Source organism: Hyla sarda, chromosome 1 (assembly GCF_029499605.1).
Source record: "Hyla sarda isolate aHylSar1 chromosome 1, aHylSar1.hap1, whole genome shotgun sequence".
Lineage (NCBI taxonomy): Eukaryota > Metazoa > Chordata > Amphibia > Anura > Hylidae > Hyla > Hyla sarda.
Genome location: NC_079189.1, coordinates 82,154,455 through 82,180,521, shown reverse-complemented (window position 1 = coordinate 82,180,521; position 26,067 = coordinate 82,154,455). Strand labels below are relative to the sequence as shown.

Below are 26,067 nucleotides of genomic sequence, written 5' to 3'. Positions count from 1 at the left end.
GGAGCACACTATTATTCTGTACTAAATAGTTAATGTTCCATCTGTTGAGTGTACAATCCAGCATGGCGTCACCTGGAGCAGACTATTATTCTGTACTAAATAGTTAATGTTCCATCCGCTGAGTGTACAATCCAGCATGGTGTCACCTGGAGCAGACTATTATTCTGTACTAAATAGTTAATGTTCCATCCGCTGAGTGTACAATCCAGCATGGTGTCACCTGGAGCACACTATTATTCTGTACTGAATAGTTAGTATTCCATCCGCTGAGTGTACAATCCAGCATGGCGTCACCTGGAGCAGACTATTATTCTGTACTAAATAGTTAATGCTCCATCCGCTGAGTGTACAATCCAGCATGGTGTCACCTGGAGCACACTATTATTCTGTACTAAATAGTTAATGTTCCATCCGCTGAGTGTACAATCCAGCATGGTGTCACCTGGAGTACACTATTATTCTGTACTAAATAGTTAATGTCCCATCCGCTGAGTGTACAATCCAGCATGGCGTCACCTGGAGCACACTATTATTCTGTACTAAATAGTTAATGTCCCATCCGCTGAGTGTACAATCCAGCATGGCGTCACCTGGAGCACACTATTATTCTGTACTAAATAGTTAATGCTCCATCCGCTGAGTGTACAATCCAGCATGGTGTCACCTGGAGCACACTATTATTCTGTACTAAATAGTTAATGTTCCATCTGCTGAGTGTACAATCCAGCATGGCGTCACCTGGAGCACACTATTATTCTGTACTAAATAGTTAATGCTCCATCCGCTGAGTGTACAATCCAGCATGGTGTCACCTGGAGCACACTATTATTCTGTACTAAATAGTTAGTATTCCATCCGCTGAGTGTACAATCCAGCATGGTGTCACCTGGAGCACACTATTATTCTGTACTAAATAGTTAATGTTCCATCCGCTGAGTGTACAATCCAGCATGGTGTCACCTGGAGCACACTATTATTCTGTACTAAATAGTTAATGCTCCATCCGCTGAGTGTACAATCCAGCATGGTGTCACCTGGAGCACACTATTATTCTGTACTAAATAGTTAATGTTCCATCTGTTGAGTGTACAATCCAGCATGGCGTCACCTGGAGCACACTATTATTCTGTACTAAATAGTTAATATTCCGTCCGCTGAGTGTACAATCCAGCATGGCGTCACCTGGAGCAGACTATTATTCTGTACTAAATAGTTAATGTTCCATCCGCTGAGTGTACAATCCAGCATGGTGTCACCTGGAGCAGACTATTATTCTGTACTAAATAGTTAATGTTCCATCCGCTGAGTGTACAATCCAGCATGGTGTCACCTGGAGCAGACTATTATTCTGTACTAAATAGTTAATTCTCCATCCGCTGAGTGTACAATCCAGCATGGTGTCACCTGGAGCACACTATTATTCTGTACTAGTTAATGTTCCATCCGCTGAGTGTACAATCCAGCATGGTGTCACCTGGAGCAGACTATTATTCTGTACTAAATAGTTAATGTTCCATCCGCTGAGTGTACAATCCAGCATGGCGTCACCTGGAGCAGACTATTATTCTGTACTAAATAGTTAATGCTCCATCCGCTGAGTGTACAATCCAGCATGGTGTCACCTGGAGCACACTATTATTCTGTACTAAATAGTTAGTATTCCATCCGCTGAGTGTACAATCCAGCATGGTGTCACCTGGAGCACACTATTATTCTGTACTAAATAGTTAATGCTCCATCCGCTGAGTGTACAATCCAGCATGGTGTCACCTGGAGCACACTATTATTCTGTACTAGTTAATGTTCCATCCGCTGAGTGTACAATCCAGCATGGTGTCACCTGGAGCACACTATTATTCTGTACTAAATAGTTAATGTCCCATCCGCTGAGTGTACAATCCAGCATGGTGTCACCTGGAGCACACTATTATTCTGTACTAAATAGTTAATGTTCCATCCGCTGAGTGTACAATCCAGCATGGTGTCACCTGGAGCACACTATTATTCTGTACTAAATAGTTAATGTCCCATCCGCTGAGTGTACAATCCAGCATGGCGTCACCTGGAGCAGACTATTATTCTGTACTAAATAGTTAGTATTCCATCCGCTGAGTGTACAATCCAGCATGGTGTCACCTGGAGCACACTATTATTCTGTACTAAATAGTTAATATTCCATCCGCTGAGTGTACAATCCAGCATGGCGTCACCTGGAGCAGACTATTATTCTGTACTAAATAGTTAATGTTCCATCTGTTGAGTGTACAATCCAGCATGGTGTCACCTGGAGCAGACTATTATTCTGTACTAAATAGTTAATGCTCCATCCGCTGAGTGTACAATCCAGCATGGTGTCACCTGGAGCACACTATTATTCTGTACTAAATAGTTAATGTTCCATCTGTTGAGTGTACAATCCAGCATGGCGTCACCTGGAGCACACTATTATTCTGTACTAAATAGTTAATATTCCATCCGCTGAGTGTACAATCCAGCATGGCGTCACCTGGAGCAGACTATTATTCTGTACTAAATAGTTAATGTTCCATCTGTTGAGTGTACAATCCAGCATGGTGTCACCTGGAGCAGACTATTATTCTGTACTAAATAGTTAATGTTCCATCCGCTGAGTGTACAATCCAGCATGGTGTCACCTGGAGCACACTATTATTCTATACTAAATAGTTAATGTTCCATCCGCTGAGTGTACAATCCAGCATGGCGTCACCTGGAGCAGACTATTATTCTGTACTAAATAGTTAGTATTCCATCCGCTGAGTGTACAATCCAGCATGGCGTCACCTGGAGCACACTATTATTCTGTACTAAATAGTTAATGCTCCATCCGCTGAGTGTACAATCCAGCATGGTGTCACCTGGAGCAGACTATTATTCTGTACTAAATAGTTAATGTTCCATCCGCTGAGTGTACAATCCAGCATGGTGTCACCTGGAGCAGACTATTATTCTGTACTAAATAGTTAATGCTCCATCCGCTGAGTGTACAATCCAGCATGGCGTCACCTGGAGCACACTATTATTCTGTACTAAATAGTTAATGTCCCATCCGCTGAGTGTACAATCCAGCATGGTGTCACCTGGAGCACACTATTATTCTGTACTAAATAGTTAATGCTCCATCCGCTGAGTGTACAATCCAGCATGGTGTCACCTGGAGCACACTATTATTCTGTACTAAATAGTTAATGTTCCATCTGCTGAGTGTACAATCCAGCATGGCGTCACCTGGAGCACACTATTATTCTGTACTAAATAGTTAATGCTCCATCCGCTGAGTGTACAATCCAGCATGGTGTCACCTGGAGCACACTATTATTCTGTACTAAATAGTTAGTATTCCATCCGCTGAGTGTACAATCCAGCATGGTGTCACCTGGAGCACACTATTATTCTGTACTAAATAGTTAATGTTCCATCCGCTGAGTGTACAATCCAGCATGGTGTCACCTGGAGCACACTATTATTCTGTACTAGTTAATGTTCCATCCGCTGAGTGTACAATCCAGCATGGTGTCACCTGGAGCACACTATTATTCTGTACTAAATAGTTAATGTCCCATCCGCTGAGTGTACAATCCAGCATGGTGTCACCTGGAGCACACTATTATTCTGTACTAAATAGTTAATGTTCCATCCGCTGAGTGTACAATCCAGCATGGTGTCACCTGGAGCACACTATTATTCTGTACTAAATAGTTAATGCTCCATCCGCTGAGTGTACAATCCAGCATGGTGTCACCTGGAGCACACTATTATTCTGTACTAAATAGTTAATGTTCCATCTGTTGAGTGTACAATCCAGCATGGCGTCACCTGGAGCACACTATTATTCTGTACTAAATAGTTAATATTCCATCCGCTGAGTGTACAATCCAGCATGGCGTCACCTGGAGCAGACTATTATTCTGTACTAAATAGTTAATGTTCCATCCGCTGAGTGTACAATCCAGCATGGTGTCACCTGGAGCAGACTATTATTCTGTACTAAATAGTTAGTATTCCATCCGCTGAGTGTACAATCCAGCATGGTGTCACCTGGAGCAGACTATTATTCTGTACTGAATAGTTAGTATTCCATCCGCTGAGTGTACAATCCAGCATGGTGTCACCTGGAGCAGACTATTATTCTGTACTAAATAGTTAATGTTCCATCCGCTGAGTGTACAATCCAGCATGGTGTCACTTGGAGCACACTATTATTCTGTACTAAATAGTTAATGTTCCATCCGCTGAGTGTACAATCCAGCATGGTGTCACCTGGAGCACACTATTATTCTGTACTAAATAGTTAATGTTCCATCCGCTGAGTGTACAATCCAGCATGGCGTCACCTGGAGCACACTATTATTCTGTACTGAATAGTTAGTATTCCATCCGCTGAGTGTACAATCCAGCATGGTGTCACCTGGAGCAGACTATTATTCTGTACTAAATAGTTAATGTTCCATCCGCTGAGTGTTCAATCCAGCATGGTGTCACCTGGAGTACACTATTATTCTGTACTAAATAGTTAATGTTCCATCCGCTGAGTGTACAATCCAGCATGGTGTCACCTGGAGCACACTATTATTCTGTACTAAATAGTTAATGTTCCATCCGCTGAGTGTACAATCCAGCATGGCGTCACCTGGAGCACACTATTATTCTGTACTAAATAGTTAATGTTCCATCCGCTGAGTGTACAATCCAGCATGGTGTCACCTGGAGCACACTATTATTCTGTACTAGTTAATGTTCCATCCACTGAGTGTACAATCCAGCATGGTGTCACCTGGAGCACACTATTATTCTGTACTAAATAGTTAATGTTCCATCCGCTGAGTGTACAATCCAGCATGGTGTCACCTGGAGCACACTATTATTCTGTACTAGTTAATGTTCCATCCGCTGAGTGTACAATCCAGCATGGTGTCACCTGGAGCACACTATTATTCTGTACTAAATAGTTAATGCTCCATCCGCTGAGTGTACAATCCAGCATGGTGTCACCTGGAGCACACTATTATTCTGTACTAAATAGTTAGTATTCCATCCGCTGAGTGTACAATCCAGCATGGTGTCACCTGGAGCACACTATTATTCTGTACTAAATAGTTAATGTTCCATCCGCTGAGTGTACAATCCAGCATGGTGTCACCTGGAGCACACTATTATTCTGTACTAAATAGTTAATGTTCCATCCGCTGAGTGTACAATCCAGCATGGTGTCACCTGGAGCAGACTATTATTCTGTACTAAATAGTTAATGTTCCATCCGCTGAGTGTACAATCCAGCATGGTGTCACCTGGAGCACACTATTATTCTGTACTAAATAGTTAGTATTCCATCCGCTGAGTGTACAATCCAGCATGGTGTCACCTGGAGCACACTATTATTCTGTACTAAATAGTTAGTATTCCATCCGCTGAGTGTACAATCCAGCATGGTGTCACCTGGAGTACACTATTATTCTGTACTAAATAGTTAATGCTCCATCCGCTGAGTGTACAATCCAGCATGGTGTCACCTGGAGCACACTATTATTCTGTACTAAATAGTTAGTATTCCATCCGCTGAGTGTACAATCCAGCATGGTGTCACCTGGAGCAGACTATTATTCTGTACTAAATAGTTAATGTTCCATCCGCTGAGTGTACAATCCAGCATGGTGTCACCTGGAGCAGACTATTATTCTGTACTAAATAGTTAGTATTCCATCCGCTGAGTGTACAATCCAGCATGGCGTCACCTGGAGCACACTATTATTCTGTACTAAATAGTTAATGTTCCATCCGCTGAGTGTACAATCCAGCATGGCGTCACCTGGAGCACACTATTATTCTGTACTAAATAGTTAATGCTCCATCCGCTGAGTGTACAATCCAGCATGGTGTCACCTGGAGCACACTATTATTCTGTACTAAATAGTTAATTCCCCATCCGCTGAGTGTACAATCCAGCATGGTGTCACCTGGAGCACACTATTATTCTGTACTAGTTAATGTTCCATCCGCTGAGTGTACAATCCAGCATGGTGTCACCTGGAGCACACTATTATTCTGTACTAAATAGTTAATGTCCCATCCGCTGAGTGTACAATCCAGCATGGTGTCACCTGGAGCACACTATTATTCTGTACTAAATAGTTAATGTCCCATCCGCTGAGTGTACAATCCAGCATGGTGTCACCTGGAGCACACTATTATTCTGTACTAAATAGTTAATGTTCCATCCGCTGAGTGTACAATCCAGCATGGTGTCACCTGGAGCACACTATTATTCTGTACTAAATAGTTAATGCTCCATCCGCTGAGTGTACAATCCAGCATGGTGTCACCTGGAGCACACTATTATTCTGTACTAAATAGTTAATGTTCCATCTGTTGAGTGTACAATCCAGCATGGCGTCACCTGGAGCACACTATTATTCTGTACTAAATAGTTAATATTCCATCCGCTGAGTGTACAATCCAGCATGGCGTCACCTGGAGCAGACTATTATTCTGTACTAAATAGTTAATGTTCCATCCGCTGAGTGTACAATCCAGCATGGTGTCACCTGGAGCAGACTATTATTCTGTACTAAATAGTTAATGTTCCATCCGCTGAGTGTACAATCCAGCATGGTGTCACCTGGAGCACACTATTATTCTGTACTGAATAGTTATTTCTCCATCCGCTGAGTGTACAATCCAGCATGGTGTCACCTGGAGCACACTATTATTCTGTACTAAATAGTTAATGTTCCATCCGCTGAGTGTACAATCCAGCATGGCGTCACCTGGAGCACACTATTATTCTGTACTAAATAGTTAATGTTCCATCCGCTGAGTGTACAATCCAGCATGGTGTCACCTGGAGCAGACTATTATTCTGTACTAAATAGTTAATGTTCCATCCGCTGAGTGTACAATCCAGCATGGTGTCACCTGGAGCAGACTATTATTCTGTACTAAATAGTTAATGCTCCATCCGCTGAGTGTACAATCCAGCATGGTGTCACCTGGAGCAGACTATTATTCTGTACTAAATAGTTAATGCTCCATCCGCTGAGTGTACAATCCAGCATGGTGTCACCTGGAGCACACTATTATTCTGTACTAAATAGTTAATGTTCCATCTGCTGAGTGTACAATCCAGCATGGCGTCACCTGGAGCAGACTATTATTCTGTACTAAATAGTTAATGCTCCATCCGCTGAGTGTACAATCCAGCATGGTGTCACCTGGAGCACACTATTATTCTGTACTAAATAGTTAGTATTCCATCCGCTGAGTGTACAATCCAGCATGGTGTCACCTGGAGCACACTATTATTCTGTACTAAATAGTTAATGCTCCATCCGCTGAGTGTACAATCCAGCATGGTGTCACCTGGAGCACACTATTATTCTGTACTAAATAGTTAGTATTCCATCCGCTGAGTGTACAATCCAGCATGGTGTCACCTGGAGCACACTATTATTCTGTACTAAATAGTTAATGTTCCATCCGCTGAGTGTACAATCCAGCATGGTGTCACCTGGAGCACACTATTATTCTGTACTAGTTAATGTTCCATCCGCTGAGTGTACAATCCAGCATGGTGTCACCTGGAGCACACTATTATTCTGTACTAAATAGTTAATGTCCCATCCGCTGAGTGTACAATCCAGCATGGTGTCACCTGGAGCACACTATTATTCTGTACTAAATAGTTAATGTTCCATCCGCTGAGTGTACAATCCAGCATGGTGTCACCTGGAGCACACTATTATTCTGTACTAAATAGTTAATGTCCCATCCGCTGAGTGTACAATCCAGCATGGTGTCACCTGGAGCACACTATTATTCTGTACTAAATAGTTAATGTTCCATCCGCTGAGTGTACAATCCAGCATGGTGTCACCTGGAGCACACTATTATTCTGTACTAAATAGTTAATGCTCCATCCGCTGAGTGTACAATCCAGCATGGTGTCACCTGGAGCACACTATTATTCTGTACTAAATAGTTAATGTTCCATCTGTTGAGTGTACAATCCAGCATGGCGTCACCTGGAGCACACTATTATTCTGTACTAAATAGTTAATGTTCCATCTGTTGAGTGTACAATCCAGCATGGTGTCACCTGGAGCACACTATTATTCTGTACTAAATAGTTAATATTCCATCCGCTGAGTGTACAATCCAGCATGGCGTCACCTGGAGCAGACTATTATTCTGTACTAAATAGTTAATGTTCCATCCGCTGAGTGTACAATCCAGCATGGTGTCACCTGGAGCAGACTATTATTCTGTACTAAATAGTTAATGTTCCATCCGCTGAGTGTACAATCCAGCATGGTGTCACCTGGAGCACACTATTATTCTGTACTAAATAGTTAATGTTCCATCTGCTGAGTGTACAATCCAGCATGGCGTCACCTGGAGCAGACTATTATTCTGTACTAAATAGTTAATGCTCCATCCGCTGAGTGTACAATCCAGCATGGTGTCACCTGGAGCACACTATTATTCTGTACTAAATAGTTAGTATTCCATCCGCTGAGTGTACAATCCAGCATGGTGTCACCTGGAGCACACTATTATTCTGTACTAAATAGTTAATGCTCCATCCGCTGAGTGTACAATCCAGCATGGTGTCACCTGGAGCACACTATTATTCTGTACTAAATAGTTAATGCTCCATCCGCTGAGTGTACAATCCAGCATGGTGTCACCTGGAGCACACTATTATTCTGTACTAAATAGTTAGTATTCCATCCGCTGAGTGTACAATCCAGCATGGTGTCACCTGGAGCACACTATTATTCTGTACTAAATAGTTAATGTTCCATCCGCTGAGTGTACAATCCAGCATGGTGTCACCTGGAGCACACTATTATTCTGTACTAGTTAATGTTCCATCCGCTGAGTGTACAATCCAGCATGGTGTCACCTGGAGCACACTATTATTCTGTACTAAATAGTTAATGTCCCATCCGCTGAGTGTACAATCCAGCATGGTGTCACCTGGAGCAGACTATTATTCTGTACTAAATAGTTAATGTCCCATCCGCTGAGTGTACAATCCAGCATGGTGTCACCTGGAGCACACTATTATTCTGTACTAAATAGTTAATGTTCCATCCGCTGAGTGTACAATCCAGCATGGTGTCACCTGGAGCACACTATTATTCTGTACTAAATAGTTAATGCTCCATCCGCTGAGTGTACAATCCAGCATGGTGTCACCTGGAGCACACTATTATTCTGTACTAAATAGTTAATGTTCCATCCGCTGAGTGTACAATCCAGCATGGTGTCACCTGGAGCAGACTATTATTCTGTACTAAATAGTTAATGTTCCATCCGCTGAGTGTACAATCCAGCATGGTGTCACCTGGAGCAGACTATTATTCTGTACTAAATAGTTAGTATTCCATCCGCTGAGTGTACAATCCAGCATGGTGTCACCTGGAGCAGACTATTATTCTGTACTAAATAGTTAATGTTCCATCCGCTGAGTGTACAATCCAGCATGGTGTCACCTGGAGCACACTATTATTCTGTACTAAATAGTTAATGCTCCATCCGCTGAGTGTACAATCCAGCATGGTGTCACCTGGAGCACACTATTATTCTGTACTAAATAGTTAGTATTCCATCCGCTGAGTGTACAATCCAGCATGGTGTCACCTGGAGCACACTATTATTCTGTACTAAATAGTTAATGTTCCATCCGCTGAGTGTACAATCCAGCATGGTGTCACCTGGAGCACACTATTATTCTGTACTAAATAGTTAATGTTCCATCCGCTGAGTGTACAATCCAGCATGGTGTCACCTGGAGCACACTATTATTCTGTACTAAATAGTTAATGTTCCATCCGCTGAGTGTACAATCCAGCATGGCGTCACCTGGAGCACACTATTATTCTGTACTAAATAGTTAATGTTCCATCCGCTGAGTGTACAATCCAGCATGGCGTCACCTGGAGCACACTATTATTCTGTACTAAATAGTTAATGTTCCATCCGCTGAGTGTACAATCCAGCATGGTGTCACCTGGAGCAGACTATTATTCTGTACTAAATAGTTAGTATTCCATCCGCTGAGTGTACAATCCAGCATGGTGTCACCTGGAGCACACTATTATTCTGTACTAAATAGTTAATGTTCCATCCGCTGAGTGTACAATCCAGCATGGTGTCACCTGGAGCACACTATTATTCTGTACTAAATAGTTAATGTTCCATCCGCTGAGTGTACAATCCAGCATGGTGTCACCTGGAGCAGACTATTATTCTGTACTAAATAGTTAGTATTCCATCCGCTGAGTGTACAATCCAGCATGGTGTCACCTGGAGCACACTATTATTCTGTACTAAATAGTTAATGTTCCATCCGCTGAGTGTACAATCCAGCATGGTGTCACCTGGAGCACACTATTATTCTGTACTAAATAGTTAATGTTCCATCCGCTGAGTGTACAATCCAGCATGGTGTCACCTGGAGCACACTATTATTCTGTACTAAATAGTTAATGCTCCATCCGCTGAGTGTACAATCCAGCATGGTGTCACCTGGAGCACACTATTATTCTGTACTAAATAGTTAGTATTCCATCCGCTGAGTGTACAATCCAGCATGGTGTCACCTGGAGCACACTATTATTCTGTACTAAATAGTTAATGTTCCATCCGCTGAGTGTACAATCCAGCATGGTGTCACCTGGAGCACACTATTATTCTGTACTAAATAGTTAATGCTCCATCCGCTGAGTGTACAATCCAGCATGGTGTCACCTGGAGCACACTATTATTCTGTACTAAATAGTTAGTATTCCATCCGCTGAGTGTACAATCCAGCATGGTGTCACCTGGAGCAGACTATTATTCTGTACTAAATAGTTAATGTCCCATCCGCTGAGTGTACAATCCAGCATGGTGTCACCTGGAGCACACTATTATTCTGTACTAAATAGTTAATGTTCCATCCGCTGAGTGTACAATCCAGCATGGCGTCACCTGGAGCACACTATTATTCTGTACTAAATAGTTAATGTTCCATCCGCTGAGTGTACAATCCAGCATGGCGTCACCTGGAGCAGACTATTATTCTGTACTAAATAGTCTGTAGTGCCCAATACACAATAATAATACCACCAAATATTTATACCGCATTGTGCTCAATTTGACACAAATAGGGGGAGATCAAATTTTTTTTTTACCCACAGGCCTCTTTAAAAATTAAACAAGCAATCGGAATGGTTGCTATGGGCAACTGCACTACTCTTCCTCTATACAGGTTTTGATGAATCTTCCTCATTTTGATTTGCTGCAGCTGTTGTGGATTTGTACCATTGATTTCAATAGAAGGGAAAAAAAAATCTTGTGTTGAGGTTCCCCCCCCCCCCCATTAAAATTACACTCGAAATCTTTTGCAGCAGACTCTCATTGTTTTCAATGGGACTCTGCTGCACCGTGCACAAGGCTGATCACTGATCAGTGCTATCGGCAATCTATGTCTATGGTCTGCCAGAAGGCAGACAATAACGGAAGATCGCTGGAGTCAACCGGAAGCTGGTGAGTGGAGCTCCGGCAGCCCTCCGACTTATCGGACCCCCGCAATCTCACTCTAGTCCATTGTGTCTGAACAGATACCCCAGCTGCTTTAGGTACTGTGATTAGTATTGAAATGGTTAATGGCAGACATCAGCAGGATCGCTAATGTCTAACACTAACTGTGGGTCCCTGCCTCCTGCACACGCTTTATGTACAGGACATAAATGTACATCTTGGTGTATGTAAAAAAAAAAAAAAAAAAAAAAGAAAAGAAAAAGCCAAAATTGCAGATTTCTGACCACTTTATATGTCAGACAAAAATAAAATGTGAAAAAATCCCACCTAAACAAAAAACAAAAACTACAAATCACAGTACAAAGAATTAGCACCGTATACGGGACAAAAAAGTTATTATACAGAAATGTAAACATATGTATTTAGTATTAATAAGTATTGAAATAAAACAAAACCTACATAAATTGGGTATCGTAACTGTATAAGCCAAAATAAAGATAACATCATTTTAACTGGAAAGTGCATTTCATATTAACAAACCCTATCTAAAGTTGCTAAACTGCGCATATATTTATATATTTTATTTTATTGTTTATTTCGCCCCGCAAAATATTTTTTTTTTTGTAAGGAGGAAAAAAACGGAAAACGCAAAAATAAAAAATCTCTACGTCCTTAATGGGTTATAACTAGAGATGAGCGAATTTACAGTAAATTCAATTCGTCACGAACTTCACGGCTCGGCAGTTGATGGCTTTTCCTGCATAAATTAGTTCAGCCTTCAGGTGCTCCGGTGGGCTGGAAAAGGTGGATACATTCCTAGGAAAGATTCTCCTAGGACTGTATCCACCTTTTCCAGCCCAGGGGAGCACCTGAAAGCTGAACTAACTTATGCAGGAAAAGTCATCAACTGCAGAGCCGAGAAGTTCGTGACGAATCGAATTTACTGTAAGTTCACTCATCTCTAATTACTAGCATTAACTTCTGCTTCCATTGCATTTTACAGAATTAAAAACCAGGTGTGTGTGTTTTTTTTTTTTTGCTGCCAAGAAACTGCGCCACTCTTGTCTGCAGGTCTCGTTTAGTACTGTAGCTCATTCTCAACAAAAGTCAATATAGCTAAACTGCAATACCAGACGCAGCCTACAAACAAGAGTGGCGCTGTGTCAGGAAAAATCAAAAACAGAGGACCCCACATTTTCTGATCCTGGACAAGAACTATAATATATATTGCAAGGAAAAGGTGTGGTGACATCCTGGGATATATCTCTGCATTGCATCATAATGTACATACAAGTGTCTGATACAGATACATAGGCATCCCCAACAGATGCAAAACTACAACTCCCAGCATGCCCTGACAGCCGAAGGCTGTCAGGGCATGCTGGGAGTTGTAGTTTTACAACAGCAGGAATTGGAAAGTGAATAATGTGCCCCGCAGAGGTGACATTCATTGGGCTCCTCACCTTATCCCATGTCAGCCATGTCCTGGCGGCTCTGTCCAGCGCATCCCCCCCGGAGCTGTCTCCCTTCCCGGCCATGTCAGCGATACTGTCACGTCTTACTTGCCGGGCACTATTCATTAATAGAAACAGTACTTCCGGGACAGCGACGTCACAGCGTCATGTGACTGTCACGTGTCGTTTAGTAGTGGGCGTGGCTGTAGACTGTATGCAGAGCGTGTGTGTCTACTAGGAAGTGTTACTGTATAATAAAGCTTCTTAAAGGGGAAGAGGATGGGAATAAAGACGGAGATGTATTAAAATCTGCCTAGAGAAAGAGGGGTGCAGATGCCCAAAGCGACCAATCAGATCGCTTCTTTCATTTTTCAGAAGCCTATTTAGAAAGGAAAGAAACGATCTGGTTGGTTGCTATGGGCAACTGCCTCATCCAGGTTTTGATAACTCTCCCACAAAGATCTGAGTTAACCCCTTAAATTCAGCTTCTTTGTTTTTTCCTCCTTTCAATAGCCATAACGCTTAACATTTTCCACCTACAGACTCATTTGAAGGCTTGTTATATGCGCCACCAATTGTACTTTGTGATGATATCACTTATTTTTCCACAAAATCTAACGCAAAGCCAAAGAAAAGAAATTGTGGGACAAAAATAGGAAAAAAAAATGAATTAAATTTTGCTTACCTGAAAATTTCAATTCCTGGAGTCCGTAGGCAGCACAGAATGGGTTAAGTTCGTCCTCCCGAACTTGTCAGAAGAGGTAATTAGCATAAAAAAATTAACAAATTAGCGTAATTAGCCCAATTAACAGACCCCTCCCTCTAGGTATAAATGGACAAACCCACACACAGGCCATAGAGTAGTTATAAAGCAATATTTAATTAGGGTGGGATCCCTGTGCTGCCTACGGACTCCAGGAATTGAAATTTTCAGGTAAGCAAAATTTAATTCATTCCTGGACGTCCTACGGCAGCACAGAATGGGATTTAAGTAGCAGAAAATAATAAAGGGAGGGCATTACTTCTTAAACGCTTCTTCCAACACTGCCTTGCCTAGGGCTGAGCTACTGGAGACGTCCAGACGGTAGTGTTGAATGAATGTGGTTGGCGTTGCCCACGTAGCCGCTCTACAGATCTCCTGAAGTGATACCTGAGAAGCTTCAGCCCAAGATGCCGAGGTTGCCCTGGTAGAATGGGCTTTTAGATCCCTTGGAGGCTCCAGGCCTTGCTTTTGGAAGGAAAAACTGATAGTCTTCTTAATCCAGTTGGCAATAGTGGATTTGGCTGCCTTGGAGCCTTTAGATTTGGCTCCGAACTGCACAAACAAATGTTCCGAGCACCTGAATGATGCTGTTCTAGCAATATATTCTAACACTGTACGTCTGACATCTAACTTGGAGATTTCTTGATGTTCAGCTAGAGCCGGTAGAATAATTTCCTGTTGAAGGTTATGCACAGAATGGACTTTCGGGATAAACCCGGGAAGAGTACGAAGTACTAAGGCATCCCCAAGATCTCTTAGATATGGCTCACGGCAAGAGAGTGCCTGAATCTCACTGACCCTGCGTGCTGAAGCGATAGCCACTAAAAAACAAGTTTTCCACGTGAGAAACTTTATATCAATGGATTGAATGGGTTCAAAGGGGTCTGATGTGAGGCACTTCAAGACTCTGGAAAGATCCCAAGACGGTATAGGCTTGCTGACTTTCGGGCAAATATTATTTACCCCTTTGAAGAATCTTTTGACCAACGGGTTTCCAGTAAATCTTCCTGCTAGAAAAAAATTTATAGCGGCAAATTGGACTTTCAGAGTGGACTGCTTGAGACCCTTACTGAGTCCGAGCTGAAGAAAGTTCAGAATATCAATAATTGACGGATTATCTCCAGGAAACTTGGACTTGAAGAGACTCCATACTCTGGAGTAACACTTTCTTGTACCTGTTTTGCTTGATTTGTCCAAAGTAGATAAGACCTCACTAGATAGCCCTTTGGACCTAAGCAGGTTCAATTCACCTCCCAAGCAGTCAGATGCAGGGAGTTGAGCTCCTGATGGCAAATCCCCTGCTGGGATAGAAGATCCCTTGTCTTGGGCAGATGCCAGAAACGATTGTGAGATACTTCCATGGCTAGGGAGAACCAAGCCCTCCTGGGCCAATAAGGGAGGATCAGGATCGCTCGAGGGTTCTCCTTTTTGACCTTCAGTAGGGTCCTCTGGATTAGAGCAGGAGGAGGAAACAGATACAGGAACCTCCCCTCCCAGGATAATGACAGACCGTCCAGATGATATGGGTGGTCCAGACAAGAGAGAGAGCAGAACTTCTGCAGCTTGGCATTCCTCCTTGTCGCGAATACATCTATCTCCGGGGTACCGAACCGCTCTTCTAATTGGTTGAAGATCTCCATGCTCAATTCCCATTCGCCTGGATGAAGGGATCTCCGACTGAGAAGATCCGCTTTGACATTCAGGATACCTTGTAGGTGTACTGCCACAAGACTGTTGACGCTGCATTCCGCCCATCTGAAGATCCTGGCACACTCGGACATCAGGGATTGAGACCTGGTTCCCCCCTGTTTGTTCAGATAAAAAACTGTAGGCAGATTGTCTGACCTGACTAGGACATCCTGGTGAAGCAAAACAGGGGTGAAGTGAAGCAGTGCTAAACGCACTGCTTGCAGCTCCTTCATGTTTGAGGACAGCGAATCTTCTTCCTGGGACCAAAGGCCTTGGGTCCAGCGATTGCCAATGCAGGCTCCCCATCCACGAGCTGAAGCATCGGTCGTGATGACAATTTGTTGCGATGGTAGTAACGATTTTCCTTGAGAGAACCTGTTCCGCATGAGCCACCAACGAAGTTCCCTGCGGAGAATTGAAGGAATCGAGACACAGCTTTCCAAATCTGTCTTTGATCTGTTCCAGCATGAGAGAACCCTTGTCTGCAGACTGCGCATATGGGCCTTTGCCCAGGGGACCGCATCTATCGTTGATGTAAGGCTGCCCAGGACTCTCATTGCTTGACGAATAGATACCTTCTTGGATCTTATCAGGAATTTTATCTGATTCCTCAACTTCGTTTCCCTCTCCCGGGAAATGGAGATTTTCATCGCTAGGGAATCTACTATGAACCCTAAAAAAAGAATCTGCTGTGATGGAATCAACTGAGACTTTTCCAGGTTGACTAGGAAGCCATGATTTTGGAGAAAATAAATTATTTCCTTCATGTGATGGGACAAATCTAGGCTGGACCCAGCTCTCACCCACCAGTCGTCCAGGTACGGCACCACCGTGATTCCTTGGAGGCGTAATGCCGCCGAAAGAACCACCACTAGCTTCGTAAACACCCTCGGTGCTGAGCTCAGCCCGAAGGGAAGACACTTGAATTGTAGATGCCATGTTGTGTTGTCTACCATTAATGTGAATCTGAGAAATTTTCTGTATGCCGGATGGATGGGAACATGTAGATAGGCGTCTGACAAATCCAGAGTCGCCATGAAGTCTCCCTGGTTCACCAAAGGAAGTACTGATCTTATAGTTTCCATTTTGAAGTGTTTCTTGATCATGAACTTGTTCAGGTACGTGAGATCCACAACTAATCTCCACTTCCCGCTGGACTTCGGTACTGCGAAAATCCTTGAATAAATCCCGGTGAACCGCTCCTGATGTGGTACCCATTCCACTGCGTTCTTCTCCAGAAAACTCTTGACCAGAGAAATCACATTCTGGTCCTGCTTTGTGTTGAGAAGAAATCTCCCCGGAGGGGAGTAAAGAAGCTCGAGTTTGTAGCCTTTCTGAATCACTGAAAGAACCCACTTGTCCTGTGTCGTATGAGCCCACACTTGAAAAAATTTTTCTAACCTTCCTCCAACCTTGGGGGATGTTAAGGTGGCGTCATAAGGGCTTCCTTTTTTCTGGAGGTTTGCTCTTAGAGGCAGAGCTAGAGTTTGCGCCTCTCCTCTGCCTACCAAACCTAGGCCTATTATACTGGCCTGGCTGAAAATTCCTCCTTTAGAATTTGGGAGACCTCCGCCATTTTGGACGGCCTTTAGATGCATCCCTTTTGGATGTTCCTGGGAAGGCATCGTTGTCATCATTCATGTCTTTGAGGATACTCTTTAGGCTTGGCCCAAAGAGAGATTCTGGGGAAAAAGGTAAGGAGCAGAGGTTATTCTTGGCTGCTACGTCCCCCTTTCCCCATTGCTTGATCCAAAGGGCTCTCCTTATAGAGTTTGATTCAGCCATATTTTGGGCTGATAGACGCAGTGTGTCCAGTGGAGCATCGCACAGGAACTCTGCCGCAGACTTCATGACAGGAATTTTCCTGATGATGTCGTCCCTAGGGACTCCATCCATAAGATCTCTGGATAATTGACTTATCCATATTCGGAGCGCTCTGGCCACCGGAACAGAGGACATCGCTACCTTGGATACTGCTGCAGCAGTAGAAAAAGCTTTTTTAGACAGAGACTCTGCTTTTCTATCCATAGGATTAGCTAGAACAGAAGATTCCTCGGAAGGAAAGTATGACTTCTTGACTAGCTTGGCTACAGGCAAATCCACCTTAGGAGGATTGAACCATGAGGAGGTAGCCTCGGATGACAGCTTGTATACCGCCCTAAAACGGGATCCAACATCTACTCTTTTCTCCGGCTTATCCCAGTTGGCCGTGAACCACTTGGTGATGGCAGGATGAGAGGGTAACACCCTGTCCTTGGAGACAGGAAAGTAATAAAGACTTTCCCTGGGAATTCTCCCCTCTGTGGAACGATCAGTCTCTAATACGTGTTTCACCGATTTTATTAGGGAATGCATGTCATCCTTGTGAAAGATATAGTAATCCTCCGGAGAGTCTTGTGACTCTACAGAGGACCTTGATTCAGATGCCTCAGAGTCTGCAGGAGAGACAGCTCTGTGTTGTATCTTACGCCTTTTTGCTGAGGGACTCTCTCCCGGTAGTATAGTGGATATCCGTTTTTTAAACCACTCAAAGAAGGAGGAAGCCTCATCTCCAAACCTATCATCTTCCACTGGTTGCTGTAGTGAACATCTGCCGCACACATCCCCTTCTGCATCATCTGCTAGAGGCTGGGAACATGATTCACATAGCCTGTGTTTTGCCTTGCTGGACCTTTTACCCCTAGGTGCCTCGTCCGACATCTGTAGACAAAAAGGGGGGTCAATAGTAAAGCAATTCTGAACTGTATGACCAGACCACAGCATAAACAACCAAGATAGTAGTGACAGTAATTAAACGGGAAGGTACTTCACAGTAACCTAATAGATGCATATCCACAGTATGCTAACCAATCAACTACTATATATACATATTGGCAGTGTGGGAAACTTCACAGTAAACCATGCATACCCAGAAGCAAACAAAAAAACTTACTTTTAATCTCCAGAGCCCTGCTGCCCCAAGCACAGTGTCTACGGCAGCAGGGATGACAAGGAGCAAGTTTATAAGCCTCACATGGCGGGAAACGCAGGCGTCCCGCCCACTCCCCGTGACGCGCAGCTCATTTCCGGACTCCCGCGAATCGCGACTCACTGCACGCGGGAACGCCCCTTGGATCGCGGACCTCTAAGCGCTCCGGAGACCGGAGCTGCGTTGACTCGGAAGCAAACACGCCGAGCCCAGAGCACACCAGACCGGGCAGGCACCGCATGGTAAGCTAAGTACTTCACAGTACCTGCTAGGCTCAAAGTACACATCTTCATGCGAACGGGACTTCACAGTCACCTTAACATAGCGAGAAAAGCGGAGTGCTTCACAGCTTACCCGCATAATCCAGGCCAATAACCTGTAAAAAAAGAAACAATAGTATATATAAATACAGGAGGGAAAAAAAACCCCTAATACCCCTTCTGAGATCAGAAGAAAAAAACTCTATGGTCTGTTTGTGGGTTTGTCCATTTATACCTAGAGGGAGGGGTCTGTTAATTGGGCTAATTACGCTAATTTGTTAATTTTTTTATGCTAATTACCTCTTCTGACAAGTTCGGGAGGACGAACTTAACCCATTCTGTGCTGCCGTAGGACGTCCAGGAATGCAATTTTGCTAGGAAAAAAAATTAATAAGGGGATTAAAGGAGTACTCCGGCGCGCACTTTTTTCCATTTATCCCGTCCGGGCTGCAAAATAAAAGAAAACACACTTTCTCTTACCTGCCAACGAGCCCCCGAGCTCCGGTACACTCCGGTACACTCCGGTACAGGTTTTCGTCCCCGGGCTGTATTCTTCTTACTTCCTGTTAGCCCAGCACGTCACACAGAGCTTCAGCCTATCACTGGCCGAGGCGGGACATCGCTGCGGCCGGTGATAGGCTGAAGCTCCGTGTGACGTGCCGGGCCAACAGGAAGTAAGAAGAATACAGCCCAGGGACCGAACACCTGTACCGGAGCTTCGGGGGCTCGTTGGCAGGTAAGAGAAAGTGTGTTTTCTTTTATTTTTCAGCCCGGACGGGATAAAAGGAGAAAAGTGCGCGCCGGAGTACTCCTTTAAGCTTTCATTCAGTGCACTTTAAGTTTATCTTTATTCTGCTGGTCAATGTGATTTCAATGATACCCAACTTAGAACCATTTGGCCCATCTAGTCTGCCCAATAGTCTGAATCCTATCAATAGTCCCTGTCCCTACATTATATGAAGGATAGCCTTATGCTTATCCCATGCAGGGACGTGCACAGACATTTTAGAGGGCAGGGGCTCAAGTAAAAAAGGACACAATCCTGCAGTCAGCCTCAGCAGCCTGTACTTATGGAGCACTGATAATGTTGATCGATGCTGTGCTATGGCCCAGTATTGTTCAGTGTTTGCAATCAAAAGATTCCAGGTAATAGTCTCCTATGGGAACTAAAATATAGTGAATAAAATGTAAAAAAAAAAAAAAGGTAATAAATGTGAATAAGCCCCTCTCTTAATAAGTTTGAATCATCCCCTTTCCGAATAAAAGTAAAAATAATAATGTAAACAAAAATAAACATAAATATTTGTAGTATTGCCACGTGCGTAAATGTCTGAATTATTAAAATATAATGTTAAAGGACAACTGCAGCACAATATACACTTATCCCCTATCTACAATATAGGGGATAAGTGTTTGATCGCGGGGGTCCGACCGCTGGGACCCCCCTCGATCTCCCTAACGGGGGACCACCATTAGCACTCATAGTGAGCACTGAAGGCGAGTAGCGTCGACCTAGAGGTCAACGGTCACGTCCCGTCTCCTCCCCGTCCCAATACAGTTCTATGGGAGAGACGGGGAGGCAGGAACACTGCCTCCCCGCCTCTCCCATAGAGATGTATGGAGGAGGCATGCCGGCCGCAACGTCATGCTGTGGCTGGCATGCCCCCTGCACGGGAGAGCCACGGCATAGCCGCGGCCCGTACAGGAGATCACGGGGTCCCAGCGGTCAGACTCCCCGCGATCAAACACTTATCCCCTATCCTGTGGATAGGGGATAAGTGTTAATTACGCTGCAGATGTCCTTTAATGGTCAATGGCATAAACATAAAAAAAATACAAAAGTCCATAATTACCGATTTTTGGTAATTTCATTTATCAGAAAAAATGCATAAAAGTAAACAAAAAAGGCCCATGAAAACAAAATAAAATCTACAGTGGAAAGATAACTTGTAATTTTTACTGAAAAGTGCCCTGCATAGAAACAGAATCCCCCAAGAGTTAAAAAAGTGTCACCACTCGTCACCGCTGCCCTAGATGTCGCCTTCCATCGCTGTCGCCGCGTCCCCTGGGTGTCCCCGACGCTCCGGTAAGGCCTCTGCTTCCCCGACATCTTCGCTCTCCGTCGCCGCCATCACGTCGCTACGCACGCCGCTCCTATTGGATGACGGGACGGCGTGCGCTGCGACGTGATGACGATGATGGAGAGCGCCGACGATGCAGGGATCCCGAAGAGGACGCGCCAGAGCCCCGAGGACAGGTAAGTGATCGTCAGCGGACCACACGGGGCACCGTAAACGGCTATCCGGTGGCAGCTGAAGCAGTCTGCGCTGCCGGATAGCCGTTTATGCGATGGCCCCGACATACAAAAGCATCGTATGTTGATGCGGCCTTCAACATGCGATGGTCTCTGAGAGGCCATTGTATGCTGAAATTATCGTATGTCAGGGCCATTGTAGGTCGGGGGTCACTGTATATGCAAGGAGAAAGAAAGCTGGCAATTATAAATATTTACAGACTACATTAACAACCTGTACAAAATAGCATAAGACAATGTTTGCTTCCAGTCCAGAATGAGGAGGGTGACCATGGCGGGACATTACGGCTTTATCAGGGACAGACATTTTGTGCATTTTAGCAGTTATCAATTCCCTAGTTATATCTTTTACTGGGAAAGCTGGTGGACAATCAATATGCCTGCTATGACACATAAGCAGGACTGTAGACCTCCAGATGTTGCAAAACTACAAACTACAACTCCTGTGCATGCTGGGAGTTGTAGTTTTGCAACATCTGAAGGTCCACAGTTTGGAGACCACTGATGTAAGCAATCAACAGGTTAAGCCTCAATGTCAGAGGTCACTGCTAGAAGCTGGGATTGTCTCGTCACTCATCAGGCTACCTGGCTGCTTCATCTTCCTCTGCGGGGCCCAGTGTTGAGGAGCTGGAGATGACACGTCCAGACTGCGGCCGTATGGCTGCTGGAAGGTAGGGAGGGATTTATTAGGCCAGGGCTCAATAGTGCAGGGGGCAGAGCAACCTTACAATGGCCGCAGCCTTACTGTGAGAAACATATCCCTGCGTCGGCCACCTCTGAGCTTTCACAGAACACTTGTGCTGTGCAGCGGCAAGGTCCTCTTTTCGGAAGTTCCTTTTTGACTGAGGGCATCAAAGGGCTCAAGGGCTCAAGCCCCCTTTTAAGCCTATGTGTGCACGTCCCTGATCCCATGTATGCTTAAACTCCTTCACTGTATTTGCAGCTACCACTTCTGCAGGAAGGCTATTCCATGCATCCACTACTCTCTCAGTAAAGTAATACTTCCTGATATTACTGCATAAACCTTTGCCCCTCTAATTTAAAACTATGTCCTATTGTGGAAGTTTTTATTCTTTTAAATATGCTCTCCTCCTTTACCGTGTTGATTCCGTTTATGTATATAAAAGTCTCTATCATATCCCCTCTGTCTCTTCTTTCTTCCAAGTTATACATGTTAAGGTCCCTTCATCTTTCCTGGTAAGTTTTATCCTGCAATCCATGTACTAGTTTAGTAGCTCTTCTCTGAACTCTCTCTAGGGCAGTGATTCCCAACCAGGGTGCTGTGGCACAATGGTGCGCCGTTCGGCACTGCCTGGGGTGCCGCAGGATTTTGCTGTCAAAAATGTATTTATTTTATTTTTTTTAAATCTCTCTCCCCGGCGCCACAGGGGGAGGGAAGTTTGTGTGCGCTGTGCATGCGCCTGAGGCTGTAACAGGACCTTCGAAGATGTCACAGTCATGTGATCAGTCACATGGAGGAGGAGGAGTCACTCCTGTCCACCTCTGTCACCCATGTACAGTCTTCTACAACCCTCTGCCACTCATGTACACCCCTCTGTCACCCATGTACACTCCTCTACACCCCTCTGTCACCCATGTACACTGCTCTACAACCCTCTGCCACCCATGTACACTCCTCTACAACCCTCTGCCACCCATGTACACTCCTCTACAACCCTCTGCCACCCATGTACACTCCTCTACACCCCTCTGTCACCCATGTACACTCCTCTACATCCCTCTGCCACCCATGTACACTCCTCTACACCCCCCTGCGACCCATGTACACTCCTCTACACCCCTCTGTCACCCATGTACACTCCTCTACACCCCTCTGTCACACATGTACACTCCTCTACAACCCTCTGCCACCCATGTACACTCCTCTACACCCCCCTGCCACCCATGCACACTTCTCTACACCCCTCTGTCACCCATGTGCACTCCTCTACACCACTCTGTCACCAATGTACACTCCTCTACACCCCTCTGTCACCCATATACACCCCTCTGCCACTCATCCACCCATGTACACCCCTTTATACCCCTCTGCCACTCCTCTACACCCCTCTGTCACCCATGTGCACTCCTCTACACCCCTCTGTCACCCATGTTCACTCCTCTACACCCTTCTGTCACCCATGTACACTCCTCTACACCCCTCTGTCACCCATGTACACTCCTCTACACTCATCTGTCACCCATGTACACTCCTCTACACCCCTCTTTCATCCATGTACACTCCTCTACACCCCTCTTTCATCCATGTACACTCCTCTACACCCCTCTGTCACCCATGTACACTCCTCTACACCCCTCTGTCACCCATGTACACTCCTCTTCACCCTTCTGTCATCCATGTACACTCCTCTACACCCTTCTGTCACCCATGTACACTCCTCTACACCCCTCTTCCACCCATGTACACTCCTCTACACCCCTCTTCCACCCATGTACACTCCTCTACACCCCTCTGCCACCCATGTACACTCCTCTACACCCCTCTGCCACCCATGTACACTCCTCTACACCCCTCTGCCACCCATGTACACTCCTCTACACCTTTCTGTCACCCATGTGCACTCCTCTACACCCCTCTGTCACCCATGTACACTCCTCTACACCCCTCTGTCACCCATGTGCACTCATCTACACCCCTCTGTCACCCATGTACACTTCTCTACACCCTTCTGTCACCCATGTACACTCCTCTACACCCCTCTGTCACCCATGTGCACTCCTCTACACCCCTCTGTCACCCATGTACACTCCTCTACACCCCTCTGTCACCCATATACACTCATCTACACCCCTGTGCCACCCATGTGCACTCCTCTACACCCCCTACACCCCTCTTTCACCCCCGTATACTCCTCTACACACCTGTCTCCCTTGTACACCCCTCTGTTACCCCTTTACACCTATACGCCCCTGTATTCCTCTTCACTTGTAAAAGGGGAATCTGGAGGCTAATGCTGGTAAAGTGCGGAGCCTAATAGATTTGTTTTGCAGGTTTAACGGTGAAGAGTTGTGGCTGGAAGAAATGGTCAGGACGGTCCGGACCAGACCAACAATGCTGATCAGAGAAGACGTCTCATGTGAGTTGCTGTATAAAACAGCACTTTAAACTACACACCCACTGATAAATAGATATTGGAATTTGTGTGCATTGTGGCTTTTTTTCCGGAAGGGTGCCCCGAGCTGAAAAAGGTTGGGAAACACTGCTCTAGAGTATCAATATCCTTTTGGAGATACGGCCTCCAGTACTGTGCTCAATACTCCAAGTGAGGTCTCACCAGTGTTCTGTACAGCGGCATGAGCACTTCTCTCTTTCTACTGATTTATACCTCTCCCTATACATCCAAGCATTCTGCTAGCATTTCCTGCTACTCTATTACATTGTCTTCCTACCTTTAAGTCTTCTGAAATAATTTCTTCTAAATCCCTCTCCTCAGATACTGAGGTTAGGGCTGTGTCAAATAATCTATATTCTGCCTGAGGGTTTTACGCCCCAGGTGCATTATCTTGCACTTATCCACATTAAATTTCAGTTGCCAGAGTTCTAACCATTCTTCTAGTTTTCCTAAATCCTTTTCCATTTGGCGTATCCCTCCAAGAACATCAACTCTGTTACATATCTTTGTGTAATCAGCAAAAAGACCAATATCTTACCATCGAGACATTCTGTAATATCACTAATGAAGATATTAAACAAAATTGGTCCCAGTACAGATCCCTGAGGTACCCCACTGGTAACAAGACCTTGCTCTGAATATAGTCCATTGACTACAACCCTTTGTTGTCTATCACTCAGCCACTGCCTAATCCACTCAACAATATGGGAGTCCAAACTCAATTACTGTATTTATTGATAAGTCTTCTATGTGGGACAGTGTCAAAAGCCTTACTAAAATCTGTCCCTCCGCCATCTATTATTTTAGTCACCCAGTCAAAAAATAAGATTTGTTGACATGATCTCTCTGAAGTAAATCCATGTTGTTTTTCATCTTTCAAACCATGGGATTTTAGATCTTCTACAATCCTATCTTTTAGTAGGGTTTTCATTAATTTCCCCACTATTGATGTCAGACTTACTGGCCTATAGTTGCTTGCTTCCTCCCTACAACCTTTCTTGTGAATGGGCACAACATTTGCTAAGTTCTAATCTTCCGGTATGACTCCTATTACCAGTGAGTGGTTAAATAAATCTGTTATCGGTTTTGCTATAAAATTGATAGGTTTAGTTTTATTTTACTACTTGCAAAAAAATTATAACTTTCTGTAAGAAAATTGGCATGCTTAAAATTGTCCTCGTCTGACCCCTATAATACTTATTTTCCTGTATACAGGGATGTATTAGGGCTCATTTTTTGCACTGTGATATGTAGAAGATAAGTAGAACATACAAACTTCTTGCAGATCGGTCAGACCGTTAGAACAACCTGGTAATTTTAATGGGCCTTTGGCTGTCTCGACATGCTGGGAGTTGTAGTTTTGCAACAGCTAGAATCACCCTGGTTGGGAAATACTGCCATAGAGAATGAATGAAGAGCCAGCAAGTCCACCACTCTATTCAGCGGGGAGACTGATCCCATTTCTTACAATTACCAGGTTGTCCTAATGGTCTGACCACCCAAGATTAGACTCGGGAATTTGTTTTGTCTTTTGTAAATGCATTTCAAAACACCAGATAACAAGGCAATAAACTGTCCATGCTATGACTGTCATAGAGCTGGTAGAACATCAAGGACTATGGGTGCTGTGTATTACTACACTTTCCCTTAAAAGGAGATCTCCATCAAAAAATAACTTATCCCCCATCCACAGAATAGGGGATAAGTAACTGAGAATACCTGAAAAGGGGGCATGGTCATCAGGGAAAGGGGGCGTGGTCGTCGAAAAGGGGGCATGTCCCTGACATTTTCAAAAAATCCCAACATATTTACTAAGGTTTCCACAGAAAATGTGGTGGATTTGGGCTGAGGAAAACCTGACAGATCTGAGCATGTGTAAAAAAAGCAAAACATAAGGAAAAGAACAAAATGTAGGGAAACAAAAAATACCTTGGAAAAATA

General features: G+C 44.3%; 1 protein-coding gene across 2 annotated transcripts in view; it reads right to left on the bottom strand.

The window, feature by feature from the left end:
• Positions 1–26,067, bottom strand: part of PGM2 (phosphoglucomutase 2) — a 78,185-nt gene that overhangs the window by 51,285 nt on the left and 833 nt on the right. The window contains exon 1 of one of the 2 annotated variants that reach the window (XM_056556511.1): positions 13,008–13,176. The exons of the other annotated variant lie outside the window; for it this stretch is intronic. Within the exon in view, the coding sequence (XP_056412486.1) occupies positions 13,008–13,124 (117 nt within the window). The 5' untranslated portion in view covers positions 13,125–13,176. Of the gene's footprint in view, positions 1–13,007; positions 13,177–26,067 lie in introns of those variants that run through there. 2 annotated transcript variants of the gene reach the window in all.